Source organism: Dreissena polymorpha, chromosome 5 (assembly GCF_020536995.1).
Source record: "Dreissena polymorpha isolate Duluth1 chromosome 5, UMN_Dpol_1.0, whole genome shotgun sequence".
NCBI lineage: Eukaryota > Metazoa > Mollusca > Bivalvia > Myida > Dreissenidae > Dreissena > Dreissena polymorpha.
Genome location: NC_068359.1, coordinates 38,767,475 through 38,785,008, shown reverse-complemented (window position 1 = coordinate 38,785,008; position 17,534 = coordinate 38,767,475). Strand labels below are relative to the sequence as shown.

The window sequence follows — 17,534 nt, the reverse complement described above, 5'->3', positions numbered from 1 at the left end:
CAATATCACACATAAAACACACATATGAATTGTTAATTCAACGATGGAGCTTATTCTTGGAAAATACAGCCGTATGAACACGCCAATCTCTTCTTAATATAAAACTTTAAATAGTCTCAACTGAATCTAGACCGCCTACTCCTTTCTTTTCTCCACACCATAATATTCTGAAACCACTTTTTTCAGTTACAATTGTAAGAGATTACATTCTCAAACATATATGATAGTTTGTATGACTTAAAAATGTATGTTTTCAGAAATAGAATGTTATGTAAAAAAAAATAATAAAAAAAAATCTTAATGTAAATTAGGGTAACAGAAGTGTTGTTTATAATAAAGCTTAATTCAATTTTTGTGTTTGTTGCATATAAGCGCGTTGTCTTTTTTTAAAATGTCCCTTGTAAGATCAAGATGAAAATTTAATTTACCTTTCCATCATTTCCATCTTTTCTTCCTTCTGCATCATCAAGTTCTTCCTTAATTCGTCCCAGCTGAGACTTGACATCAGTGACCTTGACCTTGACCTCACCCTCCTGTGACTCAGTCTCTGAATTCTCTGACCTTGGTGTGACCATGGCCTCTAAAGGGTCTTCAACCTTTTGACCTTTACCATCTGAATCAACTTTCAGGACATGTTCAGTAGTTGCTATGGCGATTTCAATATTCTTGTGATCTGCCTCAGTCTTTGATTGTTCTTTAGCTTTGTTTCTTGCATCCTGAAAATTATGCAAATTATTACATTTGTTATTAAACAAAAACAGATGTGAGATAAAATCTTCTGAATACTTAAAAATTCAAAGGGCAATGAAACAGCATTATAATAAACAGATTAAGTGATGAAAGGTAAATATTGGAAGAAAGTCAAATGATTTCAATAAATTATTGAACAAACTAATATGATTATAGGTGCTACCTAATTTACGGGCAAAAGCTTTTTAAGTTTTTTTGATAACTATGTATTTTTAATAAATATATTGACATGATTGTGTTCAAAATATTATAATTGTTGCAATAATTAAGTAATGCATCCAAAAAAATCAATCTTAAAACAAGTTACATGTTCCAAGCTTAAAGATCTAGCATCTTATATTTTTTTGTTTTCTAGCCACAGGAATTTATAGCTGGTTTGGTGTCTGTGGTATAGTGGATGGGGTGTCTGCTAACTGGCTTAGTCACTGGGAGGTCTCTGTATTGATCTCTTAAGTGGGAGCATTATTTAGATAACCCTAAAGACATACTATGGCGTACCATTTGGGTTGAAAGTCAAGAAGACCTACAAGTTAAAAAGAGAAATGTACGTCAAAGTACAATAATTGTACGTCGACATAAATATAAAATACACTTCGAAGTATATATTTGTACGTCAAAGTACAATTTGTACTTCGACATACATGTTTGTACTTCGACGTACACATTTTTTGAACAGCCAATCAAAACACTAGTCTCTTGAGCCGCTTTTCCTTAAGATTTATTCATAATAAATGTTTAAAATCTCTTTTTTAATTGAGGACAAAATGAATAAAAATATCAGAATGGCAAAAAAACAACACATAGAAGTTTCAAGTATTTAATGCATTGAAATAGATTATATACAAATTTGAAGAAGATTCAATTGTTACCTTTTTAAAATTAAAATTATTCAGCATATTGTGAGTATTTATTGATCATGCGGGGCGGAGTATCACGACCGTCCAGTGCATTACTGTGTAGGAAATTCCCAACGGTAACCAAACAGTTACCAAGCATTAACGGGATAAATAATGTATTATAACCTCTCCGTTGGTCGTATTTTGTGATAACCATAACTTGCATAAGTCAGAGGTTAATTCCGCCACGCCAGGTCAATAAATACGCACAATATCTATGAGTTAGCGCTCGATAGTCGCATAATTTGGTATAAATTATAATAATAATAATGTTTAATAAATACGCACAATATCTATGAGTAAGCGGTCGATAGTCGCATAATTTGGTATAAATAATAATAATACTTATGTTCAATGTCAAATATCTCTAAAAGCAACAGATGTAAGGTGTCTTCTGATTGGCTAACACTCAAGGGTCGGTGAAAACTGTACATCGAAGTACATTTCTCGTTCTACCTAGTAGGTCTTGTAGACTTTCGACGTCATGGTACGTCATATAGACACTAAGTACTGGTCCTACCCATGAACCAGTTTGTTTCATCAAATGTCTCAATTCAACTTGACAGCTTGCTAATGCAGTTGCATTTAGCATACAGTACATGTGATCTGTCAAATCAATTTTGATTGACAAATTTGAAAGGATTTTTTTTAATCCAATAAGTTTTAGACTGCCAAATAACACACACTACGTATTGAAAGCCATACCTGGAGCTTTCGTCTGTATACCACTGACTTCATCAGAAGAATGATTTTTACTGTTGGGAAACGTTAACACCACTAATTGTCTTCTTATTTATTATCAATGTATAATTATGTGTAACAGCATTATAACAACATACTTGTTTCGCAATTAAAATATTTAATAAATACAGGTACCTTGCAGGTTTCTAATTTTCTTTCGCAAACTATTGTTGAATAGTTTAAATTGTGTCGCCACTAAAAAACTAGCCATTTTTTAGCAATTCTAAAATCACAGTCTAAACTGCATACACTTAGCTCTACAGTTACAATTTGAATGCAAATATTAGAATGCATCATGTTATATCATCCATATTTTTTTATTTAAACATTCAAATAACACATAATACAGTACATATATAAAAAGATATGTGGTATTGTGTGGATATACAAAACACTTCACATCATTTATTTGCACATAAAATAAAAGTTACAAAATAAGTAAAACTCATCAACCTACATTTCAAGAATATTTACGTATATGAAATTACAAAGTGGTGTTATTGTATTACCTTTTACAAAATTAACATTGCTGGTTTTGCACTAGCCAAAAAACATTTATCATGGATTAGCAAGTAACAACCAATTTATTAATTACACAATAGAACGGAAATCATATAAATTGCATTATGCATTTACTAAACAAGCTATTTGCTACTGTTTAGAATTACGCTATCTTACTAAAAATGATCACTGGTACTTAGTGCTTTTACATACTTGTGGTAAGTTTTGTATTACTAGTTTGACAATAATCGGCAGACACTTGTCGATATACAGACAAAATTTGCATGGAAACTTTCCATATTTTTTCAGCATAATGGCCTTAAAATTGTTAATTTAACAACCCTTTGACATTGTTTGCACATCTGATCTTATTATACCATAGCTGATTTTTGTTTATAGATAGACATATATAGACTTTTCAAAGTTCTATAAAAGTTCACACATGTTCCATCCAAGTAAACAAACAGAACCAATAAAGATCACCACAGATAATAACTGTGTGTATAGCTTGGAAATTTTGATAGTTCGGGAATCCCTCCTTTGTTGATTTCTGTAAACCAAAACTGTCAGTTTTGCTGGATATAATGGCTTGTATAATGCCCAGCTCTTGCCTTGGCAGAACAGCTTCTAAAAACGGAAAACCAACAAATATCTTTAAATTTGATCAATAATGCAGACAATTAATAAATGTCTTGTTTTTTGTTGATTTCGAATCTGGAAGATTTTTTATGTAAGATTGTGGTACGAAAATTCCAACGGTATCGGATTTTGTGGTTTTAGGCCTAAACTATTTATAGTGATATGTAACCTTTTGGGATATCGGTAAAGTGCGAGCAGACGAGGTGAAAATTCTTTAAAAATTAAAGCTAAAAGACCTAAAAGTTAGATCTGAATATCTTAAAAATTTGTGAATAAATGTGTTTCTGGTGGGTAACAACGACAACTTACCAGAATATTGCTCATGATCAAACGTAAAACTTCTTTTTGAGAGCGAATGGAAAATGCGTCACAAATTCTGATACATAAACAGTAGGGTGTCGTTATTGAAATACCGCGAGAATACTTGAAGAATAGAGATGCCAACTATAGTGTTTAAAACAAATAGTTTTTTAACAAAGTTTGTGATTTGTCAGGATAATAATAACAATAAGATATCGAAAAGATCAAAGCAAATAAATTCGACAAAAATCGGAGATTCGGCAATATATTAAAGACGGGTTATGTTCCCCTAAATTGTGTTCGGTGAAGACTGTCACTATATGTAGTGAACCAGTCTTCGGCTTATACTCACTGAAGAAGAGCATTCAGGGGAGATAATTGAGTAATGACCTAATTCTGGAACGGTTGCAAAGAAAAACAAATAATGCGAGAATATTTAGTGCGATTCGCTACACAATTATGATGTCATTGATATAACTTTTTCTGAGGTATGTATTTACATGTGATTTAGCATATGTCAAAGTGTTTTTGATTTGTTCAAGTTCATAAATAGCATCGCGAAAATATATGTCGCGTGGCAAATTTTTTTGAGACGTATCCATATGTGGTATTCTTATGTAATTTTATGTCTAAATTCCCATATGTATGAACGGTCAACGCCCGCTTCGCGGGCTTTTGCCCGTATTAAATACAGTTGATTGAAATTGTACCTTCGCACATATTCTGTTTATCAAGTTATAAAGACAAGAGGGCCATAATGGCGATTAAGTTTTGGACCCCATGACTTATTCATACATGGCCTAAAATATTGTCAAGATAAAGACTCTGACCAAGTTTCATACAAATTTAGTCATTAGCATCTTTATGTTTAAAAGGTTTTTCTATACATAAATTACCTAAGTTTTGGACAAACTTGACTAATCCTAAAACTTGGCCTTGTTAAAATGTACGCTATGACCATGTTACATCAACATTGCACATGAAATGTAGCATCTGGTAACAAGCTAAAGATGACAAAGCAGTGGTGTTGTTTTTTCATTCCTATTGAAAAAGGTATATTTATCAATGAAGCATTTGTCAGCAAAACAACAACAACGCTAATTTCCAGATTTTAGTCAAAACGCCACAATTTTTCCCAATCCAAAGGGACCTGGCCCCATTCCCAAAATGGTGCAAAAAACCACTGCAAAGACAATCACTCGCCATACAACCCACTGATGCAGGTAACAGGGTGATCACGATAGCAAAAAAAAAGCCAGTTTTTAATCAATTTTTTAGTTTTAAATAAAGATTAATTTTGCACGCAGCTGTAAAGACAAAGTATTTAAGGTCTCTGTCAAATGGTCCCGAGTTCTGAAAATGATAGCTCAACCTTATCTGAAGACATAAAGTACTGGTTCTACCCAGGAAACAGGCTTAATACGCCTAACACATTCATGTTCAGAGAATTAGGTTAAAAAAACTAATACATTTTTTAAGCTTTAAAGCAAGTTGGATTTTTAATCTCAAATACCTTGCGTACAGTTTGCCCTTTCTTTCCATCCTCCGACTTTCTTGATCCCCGTGAACTTTGTTCCCCATCTGGAGGTAACTCTGTGATGGCCAGACTGGTTGTCGTGGAAACATTAGAGGACAAGATGGCTGCCATCTCTGCCGCCTCTCCAGATTTTGCTAGAAGGCTTATCTGCTCTGAGACCGCAACTTGCTTGGCAAGGCCAGCATTAATCAGCAAGGTGGCTGAAAGGAGTTAAACACAGGCTTCAAGCTAGTTATTGTTTGCCTTTAAATTGCTAAAAATTGGAGTTGGTTTTTTTAAAAGCATCTATCACAAACAACCAAAGTAAAAAAATGCCATTTTTTAATCTAACAGAAAACACAGTCAAGGTAAAAAATATGTATATATATTTAGCATATCTTGTATTATGTGTTTTTAACTTTATTGCTACTTCATTGTATCACTTTGTTTTGTTATTATATACATCTATACATTGTATGTTTTCTATTAAATATAAAACAAGAGGGCCATGATGGCCCTGAATCGCTCACCTGACTAACCAAATACAATCCCAACCTAGTTTTCATCAAGATAAACATTCTGACCAAATTTCATAAAAATTGGACGAAAACTGTGACCAATATTGTCTACACAAGGTTTTTCTTATATTTGACCTATTGATCTAGTTTTTGACCCCAGGTGACCCAAATACAATCCCAACCCAGATTTCATCAAGACAAACATTCTGACCAAATTTCATGAAGATTGGATCAAAACTGTGACCTCTATGTGACTAATGGGGTTGTATACCCTCGGGACTTCGGTTAATAAACCATTGCCCGAGCACACTGCTTAACATAAATCTCTGCATTAAAAGGTCGAAAACGGCCATAAAATGGACAGACCGATTTTACTGGGCTGTACCATTTATAAAAATAGAAAACTTTGCAGTGTTGGTGCGGTGCCTTAATAAAAATCTAGTAATTTAAAAAATAGCTTTACTTATAATTAAATAAGATGGGATATAAATGCAATACTCATTATAAACTGCATATTGGCTGAGCCTAACGCTGTTAAAAAGCGGCGTTTGTATTGGTTATAGGCTTATATAACGATGGTGCTGATTGGCCGAAATTTCTTATTTAAAATTACAAGTAGGTCAATCCGTTTTAAAATATAAATTTTCCCACAGCGGACGACCTTGACATTGCACTTTACAGAATGTAAACAATAAGAATTTCTATGCAGAAAATGTATGAAATGAAAGAAAAAGGATAATTACATCCAAAAGAACTTGAATTTTAAAGAAATACATGACTTGTTTTATAGTAATAAATTACTATGTTGATGTTATGTTGTTATACTTCTTCTTATTATTATTATTATTAATATGATATTGTTATTGGATGTTTTTAAAAGGAGAGAGAGAGAATAGCCCAATTTTTATAAGTAAAGATGGTGAAAACACATACTGTTGTATGTGGCATCATCATTACTATACCCACTGTTCAGTATATACTGCAACGGGTTTGTTGGAGTCTTTAGACTTTGTGATCTGTGATTTAATTGTTAAAATTAACATAACAAGAGCAACGCCTTGCGGGTGCAGACCACTCATCTATTTTTCTTTTTAAAGGTGTAGGGACCTATCTCAATTTCAATCACAAAGGAGGGAGGGGTGGAGTGGAGAGGGGTATATTGTGTGGGGGTGTGGTCATTTATGACATTATCTTCCAAAAATGCCAAAAAAATGCAAAAACAAATAAAAAAATTTGGGGGGGGGATTCTTGGGTGGGACGGTTTGACGGTATTTCAAAAATAAAATAATAATAAAAATATTTGTGTTTTTTAACCATGTTTGAAAAAAACAAGAGATGTGTTTGTCAGAAACCCAATGCCCCCTATTGCGCCGCTTTGAAAATTATTTTTGTTGTTGTTTTTTTATCTTTGACCTTGAAGGATGACCTTGACCTTGAACTTCCACCACTCGAAATGTGAAGCTTTATGAGAACGCCGCTTTGAATTTTTTATCATTTTTTTTTACCTTTGACCTTGAAGGATGACCTTGACCTTGAAGGATGAACTTTACTTTGAACTTCCACCACTCAAAATGTGCCGCTTCATGATAACGCCACTTTGAATTTTTTTTTACCTTTGACCTTGAAGGATGACATTGACCTTGAAGAATGACCTTGACCTTGAACTTCCACCACTCTAAATGTGCAGCTTCATGAGGATGCCACTTTGGTTTGTTTTTTTGACCTTTGACCATGAAGGATGACCTTGACCTTGAAGGATGACCTTGACCTTGATCTTCCACCACTCAAAATGTGCAGCTTCATGAGAACGCTGCTTTGAATTAAAAAAAAAAAAAATAACCTTGAAGGATGACCTTGACCTTGAACTTCTACCACTCAAAATGTGCAGCTTCATGATAACGCCACTTTGAATTATTTTTTTGACCTGCCCTTGAAGGATGACCTGACCTTGAAGGATGACCTTAACCTTGAACTTCCACCACTCAAAGTTTTCAGCTTCATGATAACACCGCTTTGAATTTATTTTTTTTACCTTTGACCTTGAAGGATGACCTTGACCTTGAATAATGACCTTGACCTTAAACTTCCACCACTCAAAATGTGCAGCTTCATGATAATGCCGCTTTGAAATTTTTTATTTGTTTTTTTACCTTTGACCTTGAAGGATGACCTTGACCTTGAAGGATGACCATGAACTTCCACCACTCAAAATGTGGTGCTTCATGAGAATGCTGCTTTGAATTAATTTTTGTTTACCTTGACCTTGAACTTCCACCACTCAAAATGTGCAGCTTCATGAGATACACATGCATGCCAAATATCAAGTTGCTATCTTCAATATCAAAAAAGTTATGGCCAATGTTAAAGTTTTCGGACGGACAGATGCCATATATTTGACATTTGACCTTGAAGGATGACCTTCATCTTCACCTTTCACCACTCAAAATGTTCAGCTCCACGAGATACACATGCATGCAAAAAATCAAGTTGCTATCTTCAATATTGAAAAGTTATGGCCAATGTTAAAGTTTTCAGATGGACAGACACCATAAATTTGACATTTGACCTTGAAGGATGACCTTGACCTTTCACCACTCAAAATGTGCAGCTCCATGAGATACACATGCATGCCAAATATCAAGTTGCTATCTTCAAAAGTGAAAAAGTTATGGCCAATGTTAAAGTTATTTTCGGACGGACAGACAGACTGACTGACATACTGTTCAACTGCTATATGCCACCCTACCCGAGGCAAAAAATTATTTTTTTGGGGTGGGGAGGGGGTATAGTGTGAGAGTGTGGTGGTCATTTATTAGATGATCTTTAATTAAAAAAAAAATGGGGGGGATTAAGGGGGGATTCGGGGGGGATGGTTTGGGTGGAGTCAATTGTGGTATGTCAGGTAGGAGTTGTTTTGCCAAAGTATCAATCGAATCTAATCATAAATAAAGAAGTTATGGCAATTTTAGCAAAATTTAATAATTTGACCTTGAGAGTCAAGGTCATTCACAGGTCAAGATAAAATTCAACTTGCCAGGTACAGTACCCTCATGATAGCATGAAAGTATTTGAAGTTTTAAAGCAATAGCCTTGATACTTTAGAAGTAAAGTGGATCTAAACACAAAATGTAACCATATATTCAAAGTTACTAAGTCAAAAAAGGGCCATAATTCCGTAAAAATGACAACCAGAGTTATGCAACTTGTCCTTTACTGTCCCCTTATGATAGTTTGCGAGTGTTCCAAGTATGAAAGCAATATCTATGATACTTTAGGGGTAAAGTGGACCAAAACACAAAACTTAACCAAATTTTCAAGTATAAAGGGCCCATAATTCCGTCAAAATGCCAGTCAGAGTTACATAACTTTGCCTGCACAGTCCCCTTACGATAGTTAGTAAGTGTTGCAAGTATGAAAGCAATAGCTTTGATACTTTAGGAAAAAAGTTGAACTAAACACAAAACTTAACCAAATTTTCAATTTTCTAAATATAAAAAGGGCACATAATTCTGTCAAAATGCCAGTCAGAGTTACATAAATTTGCCTGCACAGTCCCCTTATGATAGTTAGTAAGTGTTGCAAGTATGAAAGCAATAGCTTTGATACTTAAGGAATAAAATGGACCTAAACACAAAACTTAACCAAAATTTTCAATTTTCTAAGTATAAAAAGGGCACATAATTCTGTCAAAATGCAAGCAAGAGTTACATAACTTAGCCTGCCCAGTCCCTTCATGATAGTAAGTAAGTGTACCAAGTTTGAATGCAATATCATTGATACTTTATGAGAAAAGTGGACCTAAACGCAAAACTTAACCAGACGCCGACGCCGACGCCAAGGTGATTACAATAGCTCTTTTTTTTTTTTCAAAAAAAAGATGAGCTAATAATACTTTTAATTTTATGTTTCTAGGGAGAAAAAGGATTACACGAATGTGTAATATGTATAAAATAAGCAAAAATTATTAATACTTTAGGTTTTTTCAGATCACAAAGTGGTTTAACATTGCCACTATATGTCTACATACATAATAAACCTATAGATAGGTGTAATTTGTTGTTTGAGTTATATGTTATGCTAGGAACTCTAAGTGATGGGAAGATATAAAGATTTATAAACCTTAATTAATAGGGAAGGAAGAGCCTGATTTAATAGCCCTCATAAGAAAAAAAAGGGGGTTTGCATGTAAACATGTAATTATATAGAATTATAACAAACAATTGAAATTGGTAAGGTAATATAGTTCTAAATTATATTTAGTATTAAAATTAGCATGTATTTGTAAGTGTGACACAATTTGAACACTTGCAGACAGGGAATATAGCCGTGATGCTCCAACCTATGACCCTGTCTGTATGGAACTTATAGAGGATTGGGCTATGAAGGAAGACGTCCCCCCAGAGTGGCGTTTAGACAATATTTAAAAGAAATTTAATAATAATATTTATATATTTAAAGGTAATGACTTATGTGTCGCCAAACGGTTACCTCTTTAGGGCCACATAAAAATCAGAGGTAAAACAATGTACTTTACAGTTAAAAATTGGACAAAACAAACAATGTTTATACATAAAAGCAGATTATGTACAGAATGTACAATATTATATGCACTTATTAATAGGTAAAAAACAAGTTGCCACCCCGGGGGGTTAAAAGAAGGAGTTTGGAAGTGTGGTGGGGTGGGGGGTTTCCAGCAGGGGCAAATCAACTTGGGTTTGTGTAGGGGAGATAATTTTGTATGGAGAAGTACTGATGGTTTTGTCCCCTAGACCAGTGGGAGTGCACGGTAAATGGAATTATGAGAACTACACATGGTAATTAATAAATAAAAAGAAAGAATTAAGACAATATAATGTTTAATATACTAAAATATTCTAGTAATATATGGGATTGGTAAGGACCAGCTCATACAACAATGCAGGAAATAACCCACAAAAAGCTAGCATCCATACTATAGAAATTAATATATAGGGGATGATGCAAGTTAAAAAGAAAAGGTACAAGAACACCTTATTTACTAACTATACGAAATTAGCAAGTTTATCAAAATAAAGATAAAAATTGTACAACAGTACTTTATTTGCTATGATTGTTAATATACCGCTTATAGGGAGATTTACAATAATCCCAAAAGTTGGAAATACCCTTAAAAGCTAAAATGGGTTTGCAGGGTGTATATGACCCTGCACCGTGCACTCCTGTCCGACAAGGTTCTTCGAGTTTGAAGGAGAAGGGGGGTGTCAGAGGGGAAGAAAGAGGGTGCAATGCAGCCAACATACCCGGGTTACTAGACAGCCTCGTCCTTTCTTTTAATAAAAACTGTGACCTCTATTGTGTACACAAGGTTTTTCTATTATTTGACCTAGTGACCTAGTTTTTGACCCAAGATGACCCAAATACAATCCCAACCCAGATTTCATCAAGATAAACATTCTGACCAAATTTCATAAAGATTGGATGAAAACTGCGACCTCTATTGTCTATACAAGGTTTTTCTATTATTTCACCTAGTGACCTAGTTTTTTACCTAGTGACCTAGTTTTTGACCCAAGATGACCTAAATACAATCCCAACCCAGATTTCATCAAGATAAACATTCTGACCAAATTTCATAAAGATTGGATGAAAACTGTGACCTCTACTGTCTACACAAACAAATTGTTGACGGGTTTTGTATTATTTGACCTAGTGACCTAGTTTTTGACCTCAGCTGACCCGAATACAATCCCAACCCAGATTTCATTAAGATAAACATTCTGACCAATTTTCATAAAGATTGGATGAAAACTGCGACCTCTATTGTCTACACAAGGTTTTTCTATTATTTGACCTAGTTTTTGACCTAGTGACCTAGTTTTTTTACCCCAGATGACCTAAATACAATCCCAACCCAGATTTCATCAAGATAAACATTCTGACCAAATTTCATAAACATTGGATGAAAACTGCAACCTCTACTGTCTACACAAACAAATTGTTGATGATTTTTCAATTATTTGACCTAGTGACCTAGTTTTTGACCCCAGATGACCCAAATAACATCCCAACGAAGATTTCACCAAGATAGTTATTGTGGCAATGTTCAACCACTTTGTGATCTGGAAAACCCTCAAATATTATTATTTTGTTACACAAACATATTACACATCTGTGTATTCCTTTTTTTATAATTATTATATTAAAATAGTCCTATTTTGATTCAAACATTTAAAACACAGATCACAAAGTCTAAAGACTCCAACAAACCCATTGCAGTATATACTGAACAGTGGGTCTGGTAATGATGATGCCACATACAACAGTATGTGTGTTTTCACCATCTTTACTTATAAAAATTGGGCTATTCATTCTTTCTCTCTCTCCTCCTTAAAAAACAATACAAACAATAACATACAATAACAACATCATATGAATGATAATAATTAATAATAAGTACAGTAACATAACAAAAACATAGTAATCTAATACTATAAAACAACTCCAAGTTCTTTTGGATTAACTCATTCTTTTTCTTTCATTTATATTTTTGCATATAAACCATTATTGTTTACTTTTTCTTAAAGTACAAAGTCAGCTGTGGGAAAATCTATTTTTAAACGGATTGACCTACTGGCAATCCTTAATAAGAAATTTCGGCCAATCAGCGCCATCGTTATATAAGCGCATCAACCAATTAAAACGCCGCTTTTTAACCGCGTTAGGCCTATCCACTGTAAAGCACTGCGTCTTTTTAACGCTTCATATAAAGGTTATATATTTTTAAACCAATAGATTTTTATTAAGGCATCGCACCAACACTGCAAAGTTTTATATTTATACCAATGGTACAGCCCAGTAAAATCGGGCTGTCCATTTTATGGCCGTTTTCGGCTTTTTATGCAGAGTTCTATGTTAAGCAGTGTGCTCGGGCAATGGTTTTTAACCGAAGTCCCGAGGGTAAATAACCCCATTAGTCAGTCAGTCACCAAGATTAACATTCTGATCAAATTTCATAAAGATTGGAGGAAAACTGCGACCTCTATTGTCTACACAAGGTTTTTCTATTATTTGACCTATTGTGACCTAGTTTTTGACCTAGTGACCTAGTTTTTGACCCCAGATGACCCAAATACAATCCCAACCCAGATTTCATCAAGATGAACATTCTGACCAAATTTCATAAAGATTGAATGAAAACTGTGACCTCTACTGTCTATACAAACAAATTGTTGACGCACGCACGCAGGCACACACACACAACGGACGCCGGACACCACACGGTCACATAGGCTCACCATGTCACTTTGTGACAGGTGAGCTAAAAATACACGACTGAGCAAAAAAAAAGAAAAGAAATACCAGTACTTGGCTAAAAAAATGTGTTTATCTAATACAATGTCTCAAAGAACCTTTACATTTGACTTTCTGTATATTTTCAATAAAGCAAGGTCATTTTGATACTATAGAAAAAAGCTGAATGAAAACAAGAGATGTGTTTGTCAGAAACACAATGCCCAATATTGTGCCGCTTTTAAGCCATAAATTTGACCTTTGACCTTGAAGGATGACCTTGACCTTGACCTTTCACCACTCAAACTGTGCAGCTCCATGAAATACACATGCATGCCAAATATCAAGTTGCTATCTTCAATATTTCAAAAGTTATTGCAAATGTTAAAGTTGGCGCAAACAAACAAACAAACACACAAACAAAGCAACAAACTGACAGACAGGGCAAAAACAATATGTCTCCCACTATAGTGGTGGGGGACATAAAAACAGTACTTGGCTAAAAATCTTTTTTCATCTGATACAATATGTCTCAAAGAAACTATACATTTGACTTTCTGAATATTTTCAATAAATTTGAGCATAGCCTTTCCCTAAACATGCTTCAAACACTGCACAATTTTTGGCAAATCTTTCAGGGAATGTCCCCCTCCTGCAATCTGGGGCTTTGGAGGTCCTCCCCGTAGAAAATTTTGAAAATAAAACGTAAACTCCTGCATTCTGGTAACTTTTTTATTGTATTTAGAGACTGAAGTTATAGAGCATTTGTATATGAAATTTCACTTTCATTGACTATACTCAGTGACTGATCGACATAAATATGATATAACATACATGTATTCCCCACCACGTTTTTCAACAACCACCTTTTTTGATCCATCACGGATATACATCATTTTATACGGTGTTTAACTCGACACTGGTATGCACGCACACACTTTGTTTACTTACATGTATGCAACAACAAATTTATAGAATGTAAAATCAACAATAAAAACGGTATAAAATATCATTATTTATTGGAATCTTTATACAATTGGTGTGTTTTACCATTCCAACATTCTACAATATATAAATCAAGCAAATTAAATGGAAATATTTGACTTTTTTTCAAAACAATTGTTTGTCTGCTACTATGGATAGCATCAGAGGCCTAGCATTGCTCTAAAGATGCTAATATTGTATTGTACAACAAACACTGATTAACAAAACTGGATCTTCTCTAATCTGCATCAATACTAAAAAGAAATCAAAATGGTATAACTGGTTACTTCAATTTTTTGAAACTATTTTTAACAAATTAGTTACCTTTTTATAAACGAATTTCAGAAACATATAACACTTAAGGCTTCATTAAGACCATGTAACCACAAACTATTGGCCCTATGGTCTCAAAGTCCTTAATAATGTATACCAGGACGTTGAAGAAAAAAGATGTAATTTTTTGCCCATTAGAAAGACACGTAACAGTTGATGACCATTAAACATTAACGTCCATCTGATCATATGTTATAACATTTTAAATTCATTATAACAACTGTTTAAGTGTAGGACATTCCTAGTGTCAAGTTTCACATAATAAAAACATTAATGAAAGTTATGTATGTGGAGCAGAACATATGCCATAAAGTGTTGGTAAACCACAAACAAGAGGGCCAAGATGGCCCTAGATCACTCACCTGAGAGGAGTCGGTTCATTCAATCTTTACCAAGTGTCAAACTTGACCTAGATAAAGTCCAGACAAACATCCTGGTCAAGTTTCATCATTATTTCATCTGCGAGTCATGATCAATGTACCTATGAAGTTTCATGATCCTAGGCGTAAGCATTCTTGAGTTATCATCCGGAAACCATTTTTCTAAGTTGAGTCACCGTGACCTTGACAGCCATTGTGTGAATACGTTTTTTGGCATTGTGACCTTGACCTTTGACCTAGTGACCTGATAATCAATAAGGGTCATCTGCGAGTTATTATCAATATACCTATGAAGTTTCATGAACCTAGGCATAAGCGCTCTTGAGTTATCATCCAGAAACCATTTTACTATTTCAGGTCACTGTGACCTTGACCTTTGACCTAGTGATCTGAAAACCAATAGGGGTCATCTGCGAGTCATGATCATTGTACCTATGAAGTTTCATGATCCTAGGCATAAGCGTTCTTCAGTTATCATCCAGAAACCATTTTACTATTTCAGGTCACTGTGACCTTGACCTTTGACCTAGTGACCTGAAAATCAATAGGGGTCATCTTCGAGTCATGATCAATGTACCTATGAAGTTTCATGATCCTAAGCATAAGCATTATTGAGTTATTATCTGGAAACCATTTTACTATTTCAGGTCACCGTGACCTTGACCTTTGACCTAGTGACCTGAAAATCAATAGGGGTCATCTACAAGTCATGATCAATTTACCTAGGAAGTTTCATGATCCTAAGCATAAGCGTTCTTGAGTTATCATCCGGACACCATTTTACTACTTTGGGTCACCGTGACCTTGACCTTTAACCTAGTGACCTGAAAATCAATAGGGGTCATCTGCGAGTCATGATCAATGTATCTATGAAGTTTCATGATCCTAGGCATAAGTGTTCTTGAGTTATCATCCGGAAACCATTTTACTATTTCGGGTCATCGTGACCTTTGACCTAGTGACCTGAAAATCAATAGGGGTCATCTGCGAGTCATGATCAATGTACCTATGAAGTTTCATGATCCTTGGCATAAGGGCTCTTGAGTTATCATCCGGAAACCATCTGGTGGACGGACGGACCGACATGAGCAAAACAATATACCCCCTCTTCTTCGAAAGGGGGGGGGGAGGGGCATAATGAGAAAACTGCCCCCCTCCCAGCAGCCATGTTATTCAACTGACCGGAACCATTTTTTAACTCAACTCTCGTATCAAGGCAACAAATGTTCTGAGCAAATTTCATGAAAATTGGGCAAAAAATGTGACTTCTACTGTGTTCATATTTTTCACTATATGTATACATATAGAGAAAGAATGTCCCGCCCACTGGCGGCCATGTTTTTTCACCGATCCCAACCATTTTCAAACTCATCCGAGATATCAATAAAACTAATGTTTTGACCAACTTTCATGATGATTGGGCACAAATTGTGACTTCTAGAGTGTTTACAAGGTTTCTCTATAGCCAAATAGGGAAAACTGCCACTATATACATATAGAGAAAAATGCCCCGCCCACTGGCGGCCATGTTTTTTCACCAATCTCGACCATTTTCGAACTCGTTCGAGACATCAATTGAACCAATGTTTTGACCAACTTTCATGATGATTGGGCAAAAATTGTGACTTCTAGAGTGTTTACAAGGTTTCTCTATAGCCAAATAAGGAAAACTGCCCCGCCCACTGGCGGCCATGTTTTTCAACGGATGGGAACCACTTTTGAACTCAACCAAGATATCATTAAGACAAACATTTTGACAACGTTACATGAAGATTGGGCATGAAATGTGACTTGTTCAGTGTTTACAAGGTTTTTCTTTTTTTTTGACCTAATGACCTAGTTTTTGACCCGGCACAACCCAGTTTCGAACTCGGCCGAGATTTCATTGGGACAAAGCTTCTGACCAAGTTTCATGAAGATGGGACAAGAAATGTGGCCTCTAGAGTGTTTACGAGCAAATGTTAACGGAGGGACGGACAGACATACGACGGACAAAGACCGGTCACAAAAGCTCACCTGAGCAATCAGGTGAGCTAAAAAGCTACATTGCTTTGAAGAAATGATATGTTTTATTGTCATTCAACAAAAAAATTATCCTGTCTTGAGAATAGATGATATTTTTGTTGCTGGAAAACCCTTTAGGGGATCCGAAAATGGTTGTATGGGGATGTAATACAAGGACAATGCAGTCGGTCGAAAATGCTGTGCACATTGTGTAATTGTTATAAATCTTGGTGTTATGCGAAGTTATTAACCAGCGACTCATTAGTCTTCGGCAATAGTCGAAGGGTGGCCTTTGATTTCAGTCATTTTCGGAAGCTGACATAACATTCCGGAAATAATCATCTTAGATGGATTTTCTTTTTTATAAGATTATTTATTTAAGTGAATCAAATTTATTTTCAAGCCATTTAGATAATAGTCGAAAAAGGTTATTGGACTGGGATTTCAACCCACAATAAGTAGGCTTCATCATTTTGTTATGATATCTTTTTAAGTTATAGCTTTAACAGACATTAATAACGATGACAAAAGTTACAAAACAATCATTTAGTATCAAATATCTATAAATAAGTATCCATTTAATATGGCTTAGAGTGCCAGGTTAATAATTTTCATTATACAAAAAACACATATCCATTTATAAGAAAGATTCCAATTTCATTTTGCGGAGACCGGCTTCTTAGATTTTCTCAAATTTTGCTGT

At 34.7% G+C, this 17,534-nt stretch overlaps 1 protein-coding gene across 2 annotated transcripts in view; it reads right to left on the bottom strand.

The window, feature by feature from the left end:
• The window catches only part of LOC127881601 (uncharacterized), a 132,770-nt gene that overhangs the window by 96,313 nt on the left and 18,923 nt on the right, over nt 1-17,534 (bottom strand). For both annotated transcript variants that reach the window (XM_052429605.1, XM_052429606.1), the window contains exons 9-10: nt 5,341-5,564; nt 429-716 (exon numbers count right to left, since the gene is read on the bottom strand). In XM_052429605.1, coding sequence (XP_052285565.1) covers nt 429-716; nt 5,341-5,564 — 512 coding nt within the window. The remainder of the gene's footprint in view (nt 1-428; nt 717-5,340; nt 5,565-17,534) is intronic.